Consider the following 16,929-nt stretch of genomic DNA (forward strand, 5'->3'; position numbering starts at 1 on the left):
GCCCTTGATGTGATGGAAGTGCTTCTTATTAACAGACACCTAAGTTAATTATCAAGATGACTTGCAGGTTTACATGTCTACAAGTCAATGCTAGAAAATAGATGGCCCAGATATCTGTCTGGGACGTTTTTACATAATTGCATGGGATCAGTTACTAAACTTGCTAAGCTGGGATCATGAGATTAAGATAGCCTGGATACTCATGGCTTTTAGCTTGCTCTTGTTACTCACAAATAGTACAGAAGAAGCTTTTAGCTGAGAAGTCAAATGAAATGGTGCGTAAGTTTTTGGTGTAGGATGCTGAGGTACTCTTTTAATATTTTAGGAAAGGTTACCAAGGTAGCAGATGGAGAAGCTGTACTGTTTAAAGAGAGAGGATAGGAAAATAAAGGCTGACAATCTGAGTAATTTGATTGGTGAAATACCAATAAAAACCCTTGACCTGGAGTTGGATTGGGGTAGGAAAATTCTCATTAAGCTGCTCAATTCTTAGTGGGTATTTATCGCAGTAAGAGCAAAATGCCTCTTTTCCTGTGGGTTGGCTACACAAAAGAGAGCCACTGCTCTGGCTGAAATAGCCATTAATGAGAAAATTATGTCTTGAACCTCTGATGTATTTGAAAAGCGAGAGAACATTTTTTCCTGTTAACAGACTAGAAGTCTGTTGAAAATTAAGTGCACAGAAAAAGAATCTTGAAGCTGCACATGTTGTTATGCAAGGAGACTGCTTCTCTGACATCGGCCTATGTTAAAATCCCTCATTTTCTTGAGGACAGGCAATTAGAAGTTTGCATGTCAGATTTTGTTCTTTTCTACCTGATATCTTCACTTTCCATGTGCTTTATCTCTGCATCCCAGCCTAAAATGGGAGCAGTCTCTCACATGCTCATCTGTTGGTCTTTTTCCTGAACCAAAGACCCTTAATTTCTTGAAAGGTGTAGCACCTTCCTCTCACTCTCTCCATTTTATCTGATATTCCAGAAGACTTTTTTTTCAGAAATGTGTTTTTTTCAGCAGTGCTCTAAAATGCCCAGGTTTCAAATCGCCTTGAAAAACAAAGAATGATTAAAACCTCAGCTCCTTCCTTGACCTTTTCATGTGCTCCAATTAATTTTTCCCTCCCTCTGCTTCGCCTGCAAACTCCCTGGCTGCACTCTGGCCTGCACTGCCCTGACCTCTTTTCATCTGGCTGCTTTATACCCCACAGATTTCATCCCTGTCCTTCCTGCAGCAGCAGAGCTCATTGCCAGCAAGCTCCTCCTGCCTTGCTCACCTTTTCTAACTCATCTCTTCCTCAGCACCTCTATATTTGCCAATATGTATTTACTTATTGATGTGATTTGATTTTCTCCCAATTTGGGGCTCTCTTAATTCTGGCATCTTTCTCATTCCTCACAGCCTGGCAGGACAGATCAGGGAACCACAGAAACCATCTCAGCAGGGGAATACAAAGAAGAGAGGCCAAGGGAGGTACTGAGAGGTACTGACAGTGCATTAAGGAGGAAGAAGAGCCAGAGCCATTTCTGCTCACAGGCACTCCTCCCACAGCTGCTCTTTGCCCCCTCCTTCCTTGCTCTGTGCCTCCCCCCGTCTCCCTGGTCACCTCTGTGGGATCTTCTCACAACATGCTTGAACCAGGAGGCTTATCAGGGAATATCTGTAAGCCCTGGAGACAGATTTCAAGAAAAAAACATATTAACTGTTCCACTGGGAATTCACACAGCACCTGAAAGTTGTTGAACTTCCAGGAGAAGCTGGGGATAGGCTGTCATTTTAAGCACATATGTCTTCCAAATGCTTGTATTGTCCATGTCTCCAGGGTCCCTTTATTCTGTCTTTGGCACAAGATGTGCAGGGAAAAGTCTGATTGGTATCTTTGGATACTGAGTTCCTGCTGAAAGTAGATCCATGTGAATTCTCACACAAAGGGAAGACGAAACAAAGATGTCAAAGTATGTATTTGCAGGAAAAAAAGAACATCAAACAGCAAAGCAAACAACCACCACTACCAACAAACTCCCCAAAGCAGCCAAAGAATGAAGAGAAAGAAAATAAAGGCTAAAAAACAGTGATCTCTGAGTTCTGGCATGGTTTGGCTATTTGGAGCTTAGGATGGGAATTATCTATCAAAGTCGATGCTAAACAAATGTCAACATGTATCTTTCAGGCTCTAAAATTTAGTCTTTGTTTTTCTTTAGCTCTTCTAAGAGTAAGAGAAATAGCAATATAATGGGATAGATTAGAAATTACAGCTAGAAGGAGGGAAAAAATCTAGCAGCAGTTTCACTCTGTTCTGGTAATTTGTAAAACATTATGTACTTATTGCCCAGGCCTTGTTCACGTCTGTGCACACAGACCTTATCTTTGTGAGATGTCCATTTGGGTAAAAAGCATTTTTGCAGACCCAAGAAATGCATGTGAAGGGCTGTGCAATGATCTGGTATGTAAAGGAACAGGTCAGATTTTTTTTTTCCTGCTATGAATACATATGCATTCATATCTTATCAGCATAATAGGTCATTTGAGGGTGAGATTTTCCTTATACATACATATATATTGCTAATATATTATCTAGGCCCACATTTCCCAGGGCAGTGGAAGATTAGCTTCCTCAGTAACAGCCTGGTGCAGCACGTGCTTCCAGGTGACATAGTGTGACCACATTTGCTTGTAGGCCAAGGCCATATCTGGACTCAGCAGGCACTAGAAGCACAGTTCAACTACCAAATGGATGTTTCTTACAATTCCCTGAAGCAATATCACCAGGACAGCCACAGCATCATGCAGAACCCTCCAGAGCTATATCTAGAGGCTCACGGATCGATGTGGTTACTCCAGAGCTGTGTAAAACCTGAATCACTAGCTCCAACTTCTTTGCAGAGCTGATAAGTTTGTGTGAAGGTACTTGAGAACCAACTGACAAATTACTGAGCAACTAGATCTAACTGGGCCTGTTTTGGGCAGGGTGTTTGACTAGGTGACTTCCAGAAGTACCTTCTAACCTGAATCATTCTGTGAGTTGATAACGATGCACCTATATTGCATCCAGTTCCTCCAGTTCCAGTATTAGTACCACCTTGATAATATGTTTCACCAAAAATGCTAGGACTGCCCTTAGGTCAAAAAAAGTAAAAGTTGCACAAGTGTATTGTGGGGCAGCTGTCTAAATGCCCAATGCAAGGAACCAGTGTACTGGTGGTCCATGCTGTTCCTGAGACAGCTATGGCAAAGTTGACTTTGTCACATGCATGTGCTGCATTCTCACCTCCAGGTATGCAGTGCATGTTCCGAGTAATTCTCTGGTACCTGGTGAAATGAGAAAAAATCAGGTTGCTGGTGTAAGAAAGAAAGCGTGAGTATTTGATCCTGTTCTCTGAAGAGAGCATCTCATTTGCCAGAGCTATGAAAGCAGTGCAGTATTTCCACATTTAGAACTTCCTAGGTTCTTTTCATAATGCTTCAATTAATAAGATCACTGCAGTGAAAGGATTATTCATGACTGTTTTCTCAAGTGTGGCCCAGGTCTGTGGCTGGAGTGTGAGCAAGGAGCAGTTCCCTGACAAGCAAACAAGCTGACGGTGTTTAGAAACTCCCTTAGAGACACGGTCCTTTGTTTCATTTCTCATGCCACATAACAAAGAGGAAGAATTTAGGTGGAGCTGATTGTAAGGGAGGGAAAACATGCCATGGTCTTCCTTTAGTTGGCATCCTGAGGACATGCAGGACAGGGTTGTAAAGACGATGAAGAGCATGTTCCTTCTCTTCATTTTGCTGGGAGTAGTATCTGGTAAGAACATGATTTCATTACACTGCTAAAATTAGAACACTGTTGGCTGTTGTACTTTCTCTTGGGAACTTTATAATACATATTTAGGGATCAGACACGGATGGAAAAAATCAAGTAACAATTATTTTCCTGCTGAAATAGATTACAGCAGTGGTTACAGCAGTATAATGAAGAGAATATGACCCCTCACAAGACTTTTTTTCTGGAAGAGGCACTTCAGTGTGCAATAGCTGCTGCTCAGTGTGACAGTGTTGGGGAGGGAAAGGAGGTCAGTTCTGCCAGAAATGCTATCTACTCTTAATTTTGTAGCATTGTCCTTTCAAATATTGTTAGCATTTCTATTTGATGAAGTAAAACTGAACAGAAAAACACTTATGGAGAATATTAGGAGGGTATCAGTATTTTTGCTCAGTGTAAAAATACAAAAAGTTTGCCAATACGTACATGTTAGCAACTTAAAATGGATCTATAAACTGCATTCTGTGTGACTGATGGAGTTGCTTGTAGCAAGCTGTCTTCTCAGATAGCATCACCTTGCTTTCAGGAAACGGAAAGAATTCTTCCAGTCCTCAGAAACCTGACAGTATTTGGTGTTTTCTTTGATGCCCCTCTGCATTTTGTCAGAGCACTGCATGTGAATCTCAACTGGTATTGAAGAACAGTGTTTGTCTAACCTATGTGGTTATAGGAAGAGAATAGCTTGAAAATATGACTCAAGCCCCTCTGTAAAGGTTAATGAATCACAGGTAATTAGGGCTTGAATATACATATACTTCCAAAAGCCATTCTCATAACTGCTTTATATTGGGCTCGGAATTTGTTAATGATTGGGACTGGTAATTCTGATAAATAATGTATTAAATTTATTCAAGCATGGTTCATGCTCTGAAGTGAGGAGGTAACCAAGGACTTGTGGAAACAGAGGGAGGGCTTTTGTAAAATCAGCTCAATGAAGAAGCCATTTAGATACAGCATAGAAAATTTCATTTAAAAAAAAAGAGCAAAAAATAAGCACTTATGGTTTACGAAGACAAAAAGACAAATCCTGAGTAAACAACCAAGGAACTATTCAGAGATAATATGAAAATATAAACTTTTTTCCCCTACATTTCTAAATGTTATAAATGATTTAGTAGACTTTGTAAATGGTTTCTGTCAAAGAACTGTGACTTGTTTTAAGTACTGGATACTGAATACTGCCCACAGGTTACATTCAGAGCTCAACTCCACTTGTGAAAGTGTATTCCCAGAAAGCACTCTCAGCACAATCTCATTTACAAAGGCAGTGTTTATTGACAATGGTTTCTGGAATCTTCAAGAACGCTGATACAAGCTTAGTCCTTCACTGGGTTTAGGGAAGAGGCACCATACTCCGTGCTTTGCCTCCTGGACTCACCTATCACTATTGCGTTTGCTTCTTGTGAAGCAAAGACACTAGGACACAGGGTCTTTGGTCCTATGGGAAATGATTATTTGAGAGTTCAGTAATAGAAGCAGCGTCTGTCACACAAACACAAATCTTTTGTAATCTGCTCCAAAAGGTCACTAGTGAGTCAGAGAAACGAGATTTTTGATGGTTTAGGGCAAAAATCACCAAGGCTTCTAATGTCATTTGAAACTCTTGGAGCTGATTTCTTCGCTCCAGATTAAAGGCCCTGCCACCATTGAGGAATGGCAATTGTATGGCCTCTCTGGGGCCTGATGTGTGCCACCTTTCCCCAGCCACAAGGGGAGGGGCAGAAGGATGTGGCTCCTTCCCACCATTCAGAGGTGTTGCAGCACGGCACATTTCCCTTTGGCATTCCTAAGGCTCAGGCCGAGCACCCAGGTGCAAACATGCTGCACACCTGATGGCCTCAGAACAGTCTCCCTAGAAGCTTTTTACCTTGCAGCTGCCCAGCAAAAATAAAGACTTCATGATACTTTTGCTGCAGTAGTTACTGGGATATGGGCAGCCTGGCCTTTTGGTGAGCAGGGTCCACTGCTGTCCTGGGACGCAGCGCATGGAAAGTTTTACTGACAGCAGCCAGCTTTCTTGGCAAGTGTTTTGGATAAGCCATCAGCATTAGTCCTTCTCAGCCTCATTGCGGTACGCTGCCAGTTTGGGGATATGAAGCAATACTGCTTAAACATCAGCTATCTGAGGTGACAATAGCATAGTACTGAATCAAAGAAAAGATCGATTCTTCTGCCGTTAGTACTGGGTTTACTGCAGTGCAACACCACATTTCATCAGCAAAAGGAGAATCAGGGCATTTTGTGCTCATTAATGGCACCTCTTGACAGCAGCTGTGTGCTCTTGCCAGTCTGAGACTCCTAGAAGTAATTTTTCAATCATTTTCATCTTACAGGAAGAAGAACCCCACTGCTTAGGGGCTTACCTGCAACAAGTATTGTTGAAGAAAATGCACCAGCTGGTGTTTCCATTTATACCTTCAATGTAACTGGTTCTCCATTGTCTTCTGGTGTTGTTGCAATACATCCTACCATAGTAAATTCGAATCCACTTACGGAAGCATTTGCTATTGTATCTGCAGGAGATCTTATGTACAGGGTGAGTTTTCTGTTCAGTTTGAGCAATGCTGTGTCCTGTCGGCTCATGGCTCCTGGATTGCTGAGAATTGGCAGTGCACAGTGACTCATCTGTTAACCAGAAAGGTGTTGTAAATGCAGACTGTAGTGCTATTTGGACATACTGCAATAGATATGACAAACGAGTAACAATAATGATTACAATTTTAATTGCATCTAGGAAGAAACCACTCATCACAATAATCACAAGGGCATATAGGACTGAGTTCTGTTTTGTGGGTTTATCTGTAGTTATCTGTAAGTTTTTCAACCTACTTAATATGAAGTCGCTGTGAATTTAAAGTGGATTATTTAAATCACATGGAGCTCCTGTTTGGACACTCCCACCGAGAACCGAAACGAGTTTGACTCACTTCCAAAACAGTGCAAGCTGAGTCACATCAAAGCTGTGTTTAACACTGAATGAGAGCTGTGACCCATGAGGAAGTCACTTGGAGGTACGAAGTTATCACACTTCCACACATCCCTGATCTATTTCTATCTATTGTGTGCTCTTGTTCTGTGTCAAATGCAAGGCAGTTTCTATTGGTTCCAGCTAGCTTTCATTGCTGGATAAATTAGCACTGCCTCACATTTGCCACTGGCAATGAGTGTTCAGAGGCATGATGCTTGTCACCCCATTGCAGCCCACTTGTGTATCTGAACCTCAATAGTGATTCTCTTAAGCACCTTTGAAAGATACAGATACATCCTGAGTAGAGTCTTAAAAAATAATTTAATACACTTTTCTGGGTGTTCCCAAGGAGGTTTCTTGAAAGTTTCTCACTTCCTAGGCTGTATTGTGTCATTTTGATTTAAAGGTGTCCCTTCTGCTGCAAAATGTAGTCCTTTTCTATGCCCGTTCATTCCTGTCCTGTGCCATCTACAAGCTGTGCAGCACTGTGCTTCTTGATGAGTGGGACTGGAAAACTAATCTGAAAGAAAAATGACCTTGCAAATAGCTAAAAGTCTCTGTCACTCCAAAGTGCCAACTTATCATTGTTTCTTACCACAGTCCCATTACTTAAATTGCCCCTGAGGACTTTGTATAACTTTACTGAACAGTAATTGGTATTGAGGTTTCCTAACCCACTTGAGGAACTGGAATGAGGTGTTTGAGCCAGTGAATATCAGTCATGAGAAACTCATAAGGAAAGCTACATACAAATTGTGCAAGTTAGTTGACTGAATATGTGCAACCCACAAGGCAAGGATAAATGGTCATGAGTGTCCTTAGTTAATTTATTTGATGAATTTTGATACTTTTATTTATTTACACTATTTTTAGTGGATTTGTACAACATTTTTCAGGAGTAATGTGGTCCAAAATGAGATAGCTCTTCTTACTGCCACTAAATCTTTGCTAAGATACAAGCAATATCTTGTATGTAAGGTATGGGGCCTACTGCTTAGGTAAGTACCTGTTAGCACAGGTTCTTCTGTATTTGTGAACCAAGCTCTTTTGCAGCAAGCCTGGGAAATATCACACTTCTTGATATGTTTTGGGGTTTCTGAAAATGTCCTCGTTACTGAGATATAAACACTGTGCTGAGGCAATGAAAATAGACTGCTGCTCAAAGCTATCTTGATGTGATGCTCCCTCTGCTCCCCAGGGCTGAAGGGGAAAGAGCAGTGAGATTCTCATATGGAGCGAGGGGTGGGCAGTTATGGAGTGACTCAAGATGCTGCTCACCATATCTGCAGCTGCTTCAGGTGTACAGATGCTGCCTTTATCAGTAAGCATTGTTCCTGCCTGGAACCAAAGTAAGCCACTCACAGCCTATGCCAGTCCAAAGCCATTTTTCACAAATGCAACTTCAAAAGAGAACATCTAGATTCAGAAAGTTAGCAGTTACATTTTCCTTTCTTGTACCAAGAAAGGAAAGTTCTTGCTTCTTTATTAGCTTTCACAGTGAGGATTGCAGCATACAGCTTTCAGCATCCTGCTCTTGTTCTGGTCCAGGCTTACATCCAGGCCTGGGGCCCCCAGCACAAGAAAGGGACTGGTAGACATTAGGCTCCCTTCCAAGCCAAGCCATTTGATTATCACCTTCTATTTTAAGGGATGATATGCAGAGCTGGAAGTCTTTCAAAAAAATCTCAACAAATCAAACATTTGCATTATCAGGCTTACAAAACATAAGGACTGTGTTAATTTTTAATTAGATCAATTTCCCCAAGCAGTTCTGGTCTCACTTTCATGCAGCATGCTCTTGCAGCTCATTCCTTCCTGTGGTTTCCTGCAAGTCTTCTCCCAGACCCACTTACAAAGAGAAGAGCCTTGTTCCTGCTGGGCTCTACAGACTCCTGTTGCATGATCCTTCCTGCAAAGGAGATGTGCTTGTGGTCATGAAGGCAACACACTGCCTTCAGGGCAGGACAGTTTCTGCCGGGCTTTCTGCTTCCCAGACTGTCCCTCACACAATAGGTCCTTGCATTGCTCCACAAAGCCACAACTTTTTGGTCTGACTGTCCTTTTTTCCCTCACGTTTCTTGCACAGGCAAGAGCTGTGTCACTAAGTGGAAGATGATCTAAAATGCTCACTGCTTGTTGATGTTTCTTGGATTCACTCCTATAGACTGTAACTTACATCTCTTGCATGATGTGCTAATAATATTGATTTTTATTTTCAGGTTGTTACCACAGGAAACCCTACCCTAGATTATGAAACTATGCCAAAGCGCTTTGATTTACAGATTTTTGTTGAAGATACTGCTGGGAGGACTGACCTCAACAGACTAACTGTCCAAGTAGCAGATAAGAATGAACGTCCTGTGTTTTGGGGAAATATGGCAATTCAAAGTAAGATAATGGTGGCATCTGAAAAGAGCAGCACTCAAAAAGATGGCATCAAATACAGAATTCAACAGCACACAATCCCTGTAGTTAAAGTGGTCCAAACATTTTCCTATACGAAAAAATGGGTGGAACAGCATGCTGTTTCTATCAAAGCTTTATTTTACACAAAAATTTGGCATGCTTCATCTCCAGAAAAGCCCTTTTAGTTTTCTTGAAGATTTGTGTAAAGTTGATCAAGACATGTAAATGCATTTGAAGAATGAAAAAAAAAAAAAGGAAAAAGATGAAAGCAATGTTATTTTTATATGTTTTATGTTTTATATGTTTTTTGGTGTTTTTTTTTTAATGAGATGAAGTGCCCTAGAGATATGAATTGCGAACCTGAAGTTTGATAGGGATGCAGCCTACACAGTATGGATTTGTGCTGCAGTAGTTTGTTGAAACTGGACAGATTTGGAGAGGAAAGATAAATTTAAAGAAGCGTATACTGTAGCTGTGCAAAAATTTGCACACACACGAAACCAGGTTTGCTTTCAGGTCACAAAGATGCAAAAATGAAAAGTCTGCAGCAGCATCAACAACAAGGCTGTGTGTCTGGATCCACAGTAGCACTTAGGCAAAGACATTCAGTCACAGAATCGTTGAATCATTTGAGTTGGAAGAGTCTTGTAAAGACCATTTAGTCCAACTCCCCTGCAGTGCACAGGGACACCTACAGCTAGATCAGGTGCTCAGAGCCCTGTCCAGTCTGAGCCTGAATGGGCCATCCACTACCTCTCTAGGCAACCTGTTCCAGTGCCTCACTGCCCTTATTGTAAAAAACTTCTTCCTTCTTTGTTTTCTTTTTCCTTAGTATGAGAATATCACACTCATCTGCTCATGGTAGGTGTTTGGGAGTGGCTGACAAACCCCCAGACCCAGAATGGCAGTGCTACAAGGGCTGCAGCTGGCTGTGTGGGTGCTGCTGGGCTGTCCTCAGGATTGAGCTCAGCACAGCACGGCCACAGCACAGCCGCTTCTCCAATGCCAACAAGCATGCGGATGCTCCGTTCCATACAACATTTAGTTTGTAAGGCAAATTAGCTTCCCCGAGGGAAGAGGCTGTGTCATCTTCTCAGTGTTGAGGGTGTCTTGTGTATCATGGGTGCTGATGGAATCTAATAATAATTAAATGTGACACTTCAGGGGATTGGCACAGCATGAAACATACTACGTGAGAGCTTGTTACAAATAAGTGCATCAGCTTAACTCTCAGCTAGAGCTGCCATAAATTGGTGAGCACAGATGTCTGATCTGTCTCACTGCATGGCTGTAGTTAACAGTACCAGCCACAATTAGACACTAATTGCGCATTCGTTGGTTATTAAAAAGCATCTCCCTCTCATTAAACCTTATATTTGTATTATTGTCCTCTGGGAACAACTCATTATGCTGCACTGGGGTTCCCACCGCCGTGATGAGAAGCAGCAGTCAGCAGGGGTCACAGCAGCAATTAATAGTCCAGAAATGCCAGGTTCAGCAGACACAAAGGGCAGAAAGCAAATAATGGGATCTAAGGAGCTGTTGTTCCGCTCATCACTGTGCCTGAGCCAGCTGCCAGTGGCTGAGTGTGGGGCAGCAAAGTTGTGGAGGAATACCCCTTTGCTCTGAGTAAGGCAGGAGATTAAGCACAGGCCATCTACCACGTATTCACCCCACAGATGTAAAGGAAAAGCATAAATGAAGAGGAAAGGCTTTGAACTCTCTTGGCAGGGGCAGGGGAGGGTGCGAAGGGGATGGGGATGGAGAACAGATCACGTTCTCCCCATCTGCATGGTTGAGGCAGACATGTATATGCAAAATGCAGTTGTGTTCCATACTCATTGAGCAAGTCAGGAAAGTCCTTATTTACAGATCAGTCTTTCTCAGCTATCAGTGAGGGATGTCTACACATTTTTCCTTTTAGTCTTTTGAGCGTTTGTGTTCATTCCTGTGAGAATTTTGAAAGGGCGCTGGTGAAGTGAGAGCACACACCAGACAGTAATGCACCCAGACAGCTTCAGAATGTCAGTCTTCTTGCTGGTGTGCCCTTCATTCTTGTGCAATTAACACTGCATGCACTTCTATCCATGCAGCTGTGAGGATCTATGTCTTAGAAGGAATGCCTCCTGGACTCATCTACAAAGTCAATGCAACAGATCCTGAAAACGGTGAACTCAAAGTAAGCTGGGAAAAAAAAAAAAAACAAAAAAACAGAAATTATATCAACCGCTGTATCTGAAGTGCTAATTGCCCCTTCCAACAACACACTTCATCATCAGGAACACTGGAAAAGGTTGAAGCATTGTCAATAATAAATTGAGGAAATCCACCCTCAATGTATGAACACAAATTGTATTTTGAATTCTCAGCATTCCAAAATTAAGGGGCACTGAAGGCAGAATTTGATGCAGTTAATCAGAGATACAATAGGAATCATATATTAAAAAAAAATAAAAAATGTCTACAGAACATTTTTAGTAGATTAGAGTGACTGAAAGTATGTAAAGTTTTTAATCTTCTGTGTCACAATGTAAATTCTTACATACTAGACAGTAAGGGAACTGGTCACATGGCAATGGAGTCTCATTTTTGTGACAATCCCGGGGCACACTGTGACCCTCAGTTAAGCAAATGGATTAACATATTGGAAAATACTCTGGAATTTAACCAAAATCCCTGAGAAATGATAATTTTGTTTGCAGAAAGGAGAAAAGTAGCAGCAGTTAGCTAAGAATTGTTCTGCAGCTCTGCCTTGTTGGCTGTTGTTATACAAAAGAGCACATTCAGGAGCTGGACCCAAAGAGGGAAATGCATCTGTGCGTCCCCGTGCTTCATCACGGTTCTGTGTCAGACCCACGGTTCTGGGTCAGACACCGCGCTGTGCCTTGGCCCTTATACAAAGCAGTGCACGACCAGAGGGATGCTCAAGCAAAATGATGCAGAAACTAACTCATTCTCTTCTTCATTTCAGTATTCACCACTCCCTGAATCAGTGCCATTCCGGGTCTTGGAAAATGGAGACATTTTTTCAAGAAAAAAAATAGATTATGAGAAGGATCCACACTGGTGAGAATTTCTCTTATCCATGTGCTTGCAGTGGGCAATGCTTTTCTGTGTAGCCAAAGAATGATTCTTGTTTTGTTTTCTTATTTAACAGCTATTTTTTAAATATAACAGTGACAGATCCAGAAGGACTAAACTCTACTAAAACAGTGAATATAAATATAATTAACATCAATGATGAAAGCCCTTACTTTACCACGTGAGTGAAAAACTTCCATTGTAATGAGAATGTAGATGTTTTCCCAGCTTTACTGCCTCGGCACCAATGGGAGAGTGTCACAGAGGGCAAACTAATACATCAACACAGTACTACCAAGAACAGTGTTTTCATTTTGTTATGACTCCTATTATTTTACTGAAAAGATTTGCTTTCATTTCCCTTTTTTATGGTTTGTATTTTTATTAGTTTTAAGTTTTCCAGGTTCTGCTCTCGCGCTATAAGGGCAGCCAAACAGGCTTGTTGTACTTGTTAGCAAGTAGAGGTCAAAACTATGCAAAGACCTTTGGACAAGTTTAGACAAAGGCCTGAGTTTTAGCCCATGTGAATACAGTCATACAGAATTTACTCTTCATGCAGATGTGTGTTTCACTGTAATGATGTTTATTCATGCAGAAATGTCTAGACATAAAAAGGTCTCACTTTTGATCTGTCTTTTCCTCTTCTCAACCACACACACTTGTAACGACCTTACTCCTCTTTGAAACATTGCCATTCCTGACTCTGTCGTAAGCAGGAAATTGTCGTCATAACACAGAAGTCAGAAATAGCTTTTGAAAATTAATGGAAATAAAGAACATTGTTGAAAATTTGTGAAATAGGAAAGAATACCTATGTGCTACCAGAGGGCTATTTTGTGATGGGAAGCATGGTGAACAAATGGTTTCTGAATCAGGAAGCAGACAAGCACAGTTCTTATAGAATTGGTCCAATTCTGCAGTTGATTTATCTCTGGCATTTTGTGTGAGACATTAATTGGATTCTAGATGTTCTCTTTATGTCTTTTGATCCTGAGGCTGTAGAAAGTCCCTGGTGGGAGTATTTATGGTGAGACCTCTCCTGCCACCTATGCAAAGAGCTGGCAGCCCAAGGCTTGGACAGCTACACTCCTTGCTGGTAAAGAGCTGGCTGCAGGCTGGGCCCAGGGAGTAAAATGAACAGAGTTAAATCCAGTTGATGACTGGTCACGAGTAGTGTTCCCCAGAAGTTGGTACTGGGGCCTGTCCTGTTCAGTATTTTATTGATTATTTGGATGAGGGAATTGAGAGCACCATCAGTGAGTTTGCAGATGACACTAAGCTGAGAGGAAACGTCAATCTACACGTAGTGGGTAGGCCCTACAGAAGGATCTGGGCAGGCTGAATCACTGGGCTGAGGTCGATTGTATGAGCTACCACAAGACCAAGTTCTGCATTTTGATCACAACAACTGCATGCATTGCTACAGACCTGGCTGGAGCAGAGTGGCTGAAAATCTGCATGGAGGAGAAGGATCTGGGTGTATTGACTGATAATTGATTGAACATGAGCCAGAGTGTGTTCAGGTGGCCAAGAAGGCTAGTGCCAACCTGGCTTGTTTCAGAAATCGTGTAGTCAGCTGGACAGGGAGGTGGCTGTATTCAGCACTGTGAGTTTGCACCTCAAGTGTTGTGTTCAGTTTTGGGCCCCTCACTACAAGAAAGACATTGAGGCTCTGAAGCATGTCCAGGGAAGGGCAACAGAGATGTGAAGTGTCTGGAACACAAGTCTGATGGGGAGTGGCTGAGGGATCTGGGATGGTTTGGTCTGGAGAAGAGGAGGCTCAGGGGAGGCCTTATCGTTCTCTATAACTGCCTGAAAGGAGGCTGTGACAAGGTGGAGGTCAGCCTCTTCTTTCAAGTAACAGTGATAGGACGAGAGGGAATGGCCTCAAGTTGAGGTAAGGAATGATCAAGTTGGCCATTAGAAAACATTTCTTCTCAGAAAGTGGTGAGGAATTGGAACAGGCTGCCCATGGAGACAATGGAATCGCCATCCCTGAAGGTGTTCAAGAAATGTGTAGCTGTGGTACTCGAGGACATGGTTTGGTGAGTAATATTGGTGGTAGTTGGACAGTTGAACTGGATGATCCCAGAGGTCTTTTGCAGTCTTTATGATTCTAAGTCCATCTAGCACCTGGACCATGCCAAGAGGTCACTGGGCATTGATCTGGAGCAGTCCTCTGGGTGCTATGTAGGCTGAGGTCAAGGATCCGGACCTTGCTGGCAGAGCTATAGAGAACCTGGAGAAATGGAAGAATGAAATATTAGAAAAAGATATGAATATTTTTGCTGTTACTTGAACTTCATGTATGAAGTAACCAAAAAGGTTAACAGCTCTATCCACAGTGCTGTACAAGCAGCAGGAATCCAATTCCCAGTGCCAACATTTGCACATTGTGTTCTAGATTGATTATTTCATCCAAATGTTGCCACTTCTGTTTATTTATCCTTACGTTTGGAATGCCAAAGGAGCTCTTTTAAATATTTATCTATTTGTTCAAGACAGTGAATGGAGTATCCATAACTCCTAATGTCTAAAACTCAGTTGTTGTGTGACACAAATAAGGCATGGTATTTGTTTGAATCTTTTCCCTCTTAGAGCGGCCAAAAATAGAAGCTCAGTTTGTAAAGAGCTTGAAATTAAATTACTGTTTGTGAGCTGTCCTCACTACGCACAAGCATGCCCTCATCCTGCTAAAATGCAAGCTGCATGCTGGGACTGTATTTTCTGACACTATAATAATTAGTGCTGAGATGGAAGTTGGGAAACTTGACAAGTTAGCAAACCTTCTTTATTTTCTCCTGATCAAAGCTGTCAAGAGCGGAGTTTCAAAGGGTCTTTCTAATTGTTCCCGTAGTATATGCAGGCACATCTGTTTTTGGTGTTCACAACACTGCATCAGCATTCACTCTTTTGAAATTCTGGCTGCTAAAATCAGTGGAAAAGTTGTGGAGTCAAGAAAACAAAGAGGACAAGAAAACAAATACGTGCTTCCTTCACAATTATATTACGGTATCTAAAAGATCTGCTTGAACTGTGCTGTAAAATACCACTGGCAAGAGGTGGGTCTTCTGACAGCAGGACACAGCCCAGACATGGCTGTGTAGGAGATGCTCCAGATCTTGCCCAGCTGTATGAGCCCTTGGTGTAATGGGCGTGTTCTTGAGAATGGCCCACTTCTTTCTGAGACCTGTGTGGTGGGGACAAGGCAATGGCACATGCAAGGCTAGCAGGGTGTGAAGATGGAAGCTACGGAGAGAGGTCAGAGTTGTGATTCCTCTCTGGGGCTTAGGGCTCATGTCTTCCTGAACTAGGAACTATGCACTAGTCAGTTTGTGGTGGCACAGAAAGTTTAAAATGTACAAAAAAGGTTCTGTCTTGAAACATGCTCCTAAATGCTTCTTTGAACTGTTGAGTTTCTTCAACTCCCTTTGACTTTTGTAAGTAGGTGTTTTGTGTGTTCGTGCATTTCAGGAGAATAAATCACCTTTCACATAGTCTTTGCACAGTTTTTGTATGCTTGTTCATACCTGTTTTAGCACATGGGTTAAGTACCATAACTGCATACCTTAGTGCCTATGTGAACACGCAGTTGCAACCATTATAAACAATCCTACACAATTGCCTGCCAGACCATATCTGAGCCATAAAACTCACTACATGGGAGATCTGGGAGCACTGGCATGCCAAACAGCATCTGTATTTAAAATGAATCAGACAGATGTTGGGAAATTGGAGCAACATCATGGGGACATCAGCAGGGCACCCACAGGAATGTTCTTTCTTGCCTCTACCTGAGGAGCAGCCCATGCTTTTTAGTAATGCTGTTGCACCCCATATGCCTCCAGCATTCACTCCAAAATATAACTGTGTTACTGCTTCTATTTTTGTTTTTCTCCTGGAAAATAACAGAATATACAGGAAATGACAGGTTGGTGGTTCTGCAGGGAGACAGACTGCTTGACTGAACAGCCCTGTCCATCTTCAGTTTCCACAATTCCGTGAAAGGCAAATTGCATTCACTATGAAAAAGTTGCAGGGAAAGGGAAGGACACTTATTTTTGCAGCTCTGTCATGCTTAATGCGCACATTGCAGCTCAGCTGCTGCTGCAGTCCAGCTGGCAGAACCAGTGACTGGGATATTGACTGTGACAACTCCAAGCCCAGCATGGCCTCTACAATTGGTTGCTCAGCTAAGTCTGTGCTCAGCTGCTCTTGCAAACACAGACAGATCTTTTGCTGAATGAACGTTGCTTTCTCTTGTAGAAAACAAAGAATCTACAGGATTCCTGAGGAACAAAGCCCAGGAACTGTTGTTGCCAATATAACAGCTAAAGATCCTGATGATGAAGACTCTCCTAGCAGACTTTTCTACAGCATCCAGTCTTCTGACACATATTTCTCCATAAATCCATGTAAGACAAACAAAAACATGCCTTCTGACTCTCTCAAAAAAGAGAGTGGCCACACAGAAGATGTTTTTGCCTGAGTGTTGACTTTCTTTAGCGTCTCTCCCTATAAAAAAGAAATGCTTAGCACATTTTTAGGGCCAAGTTCTTCCATCAGCTGAATAAAATTAAATAAAATATATTAAGAAAGTAGATCAAAGGTGACTTATTGACAGATGTTTTCTTATGACTGGAGATTGATGACTCCTTGAGTGGAAGTT

At 42.0% G+C, this 16,929-nt stretch overlaps 1 protein-coding gene across 1 annotated transcript in view; it reads left to right on the forward strand.

The window, feature by feature from the left end:
• Positions 1 to 16,929, forward strand: part of CDHR3 (cadherin related family member 3) — a 53,969-nt gene that overhangs the window by 19,588 nt on the left and 17,452 nt on the right. The window contains exons 2-8 of the mRNA XM_090135914.1: positions 1,399 to 3,787; positions 6,139 to 6,341; positions 8,993 to 9,161; positions 11,273 to 11,358; positions 12,151 to 12,245; positions 12,337 to 12,441; positions 16,527 to 16,675. Coding sequence (XP_089992040.1) covers positions 3,682 to 3,787; positions 6,139 to 6,341; positions 8,993 to 9,161; positions 11,273 to 11,358; positions 12,151 to 12,245; positions 12,337 to 12,441; positions 16,527 to 16,675 — 913 coding nt within the window. The 5' untranslated portion in view covers positions 1,399 to 3,681. The remainder of the gene's footprint in view (positions 1 to 1,398; positions 3,788 to 6,138; positions 6,342 to 8,992; positions 9,162 to 11,272; positions 11,359 to 12,150; positions 12,246 to 12,336; positions 12,442 to 16,526; positions 16,676 to 16,929) is intronic.

Source organism: Phasianus colchicus, chromosome 1 (assembly GCF_987193195.1).
Source record: "Phasianus colchicus chromosome 1, bPhaCol1.hap1.1, whole genome shotgun sequence".
Taxonomy (NCBI): domain Eukaryota; kingdom Metazoa; phylum Chordata; class Aves; order Galliformes; family Phasianidae; genus Phasianus; species Phasianus colchicus.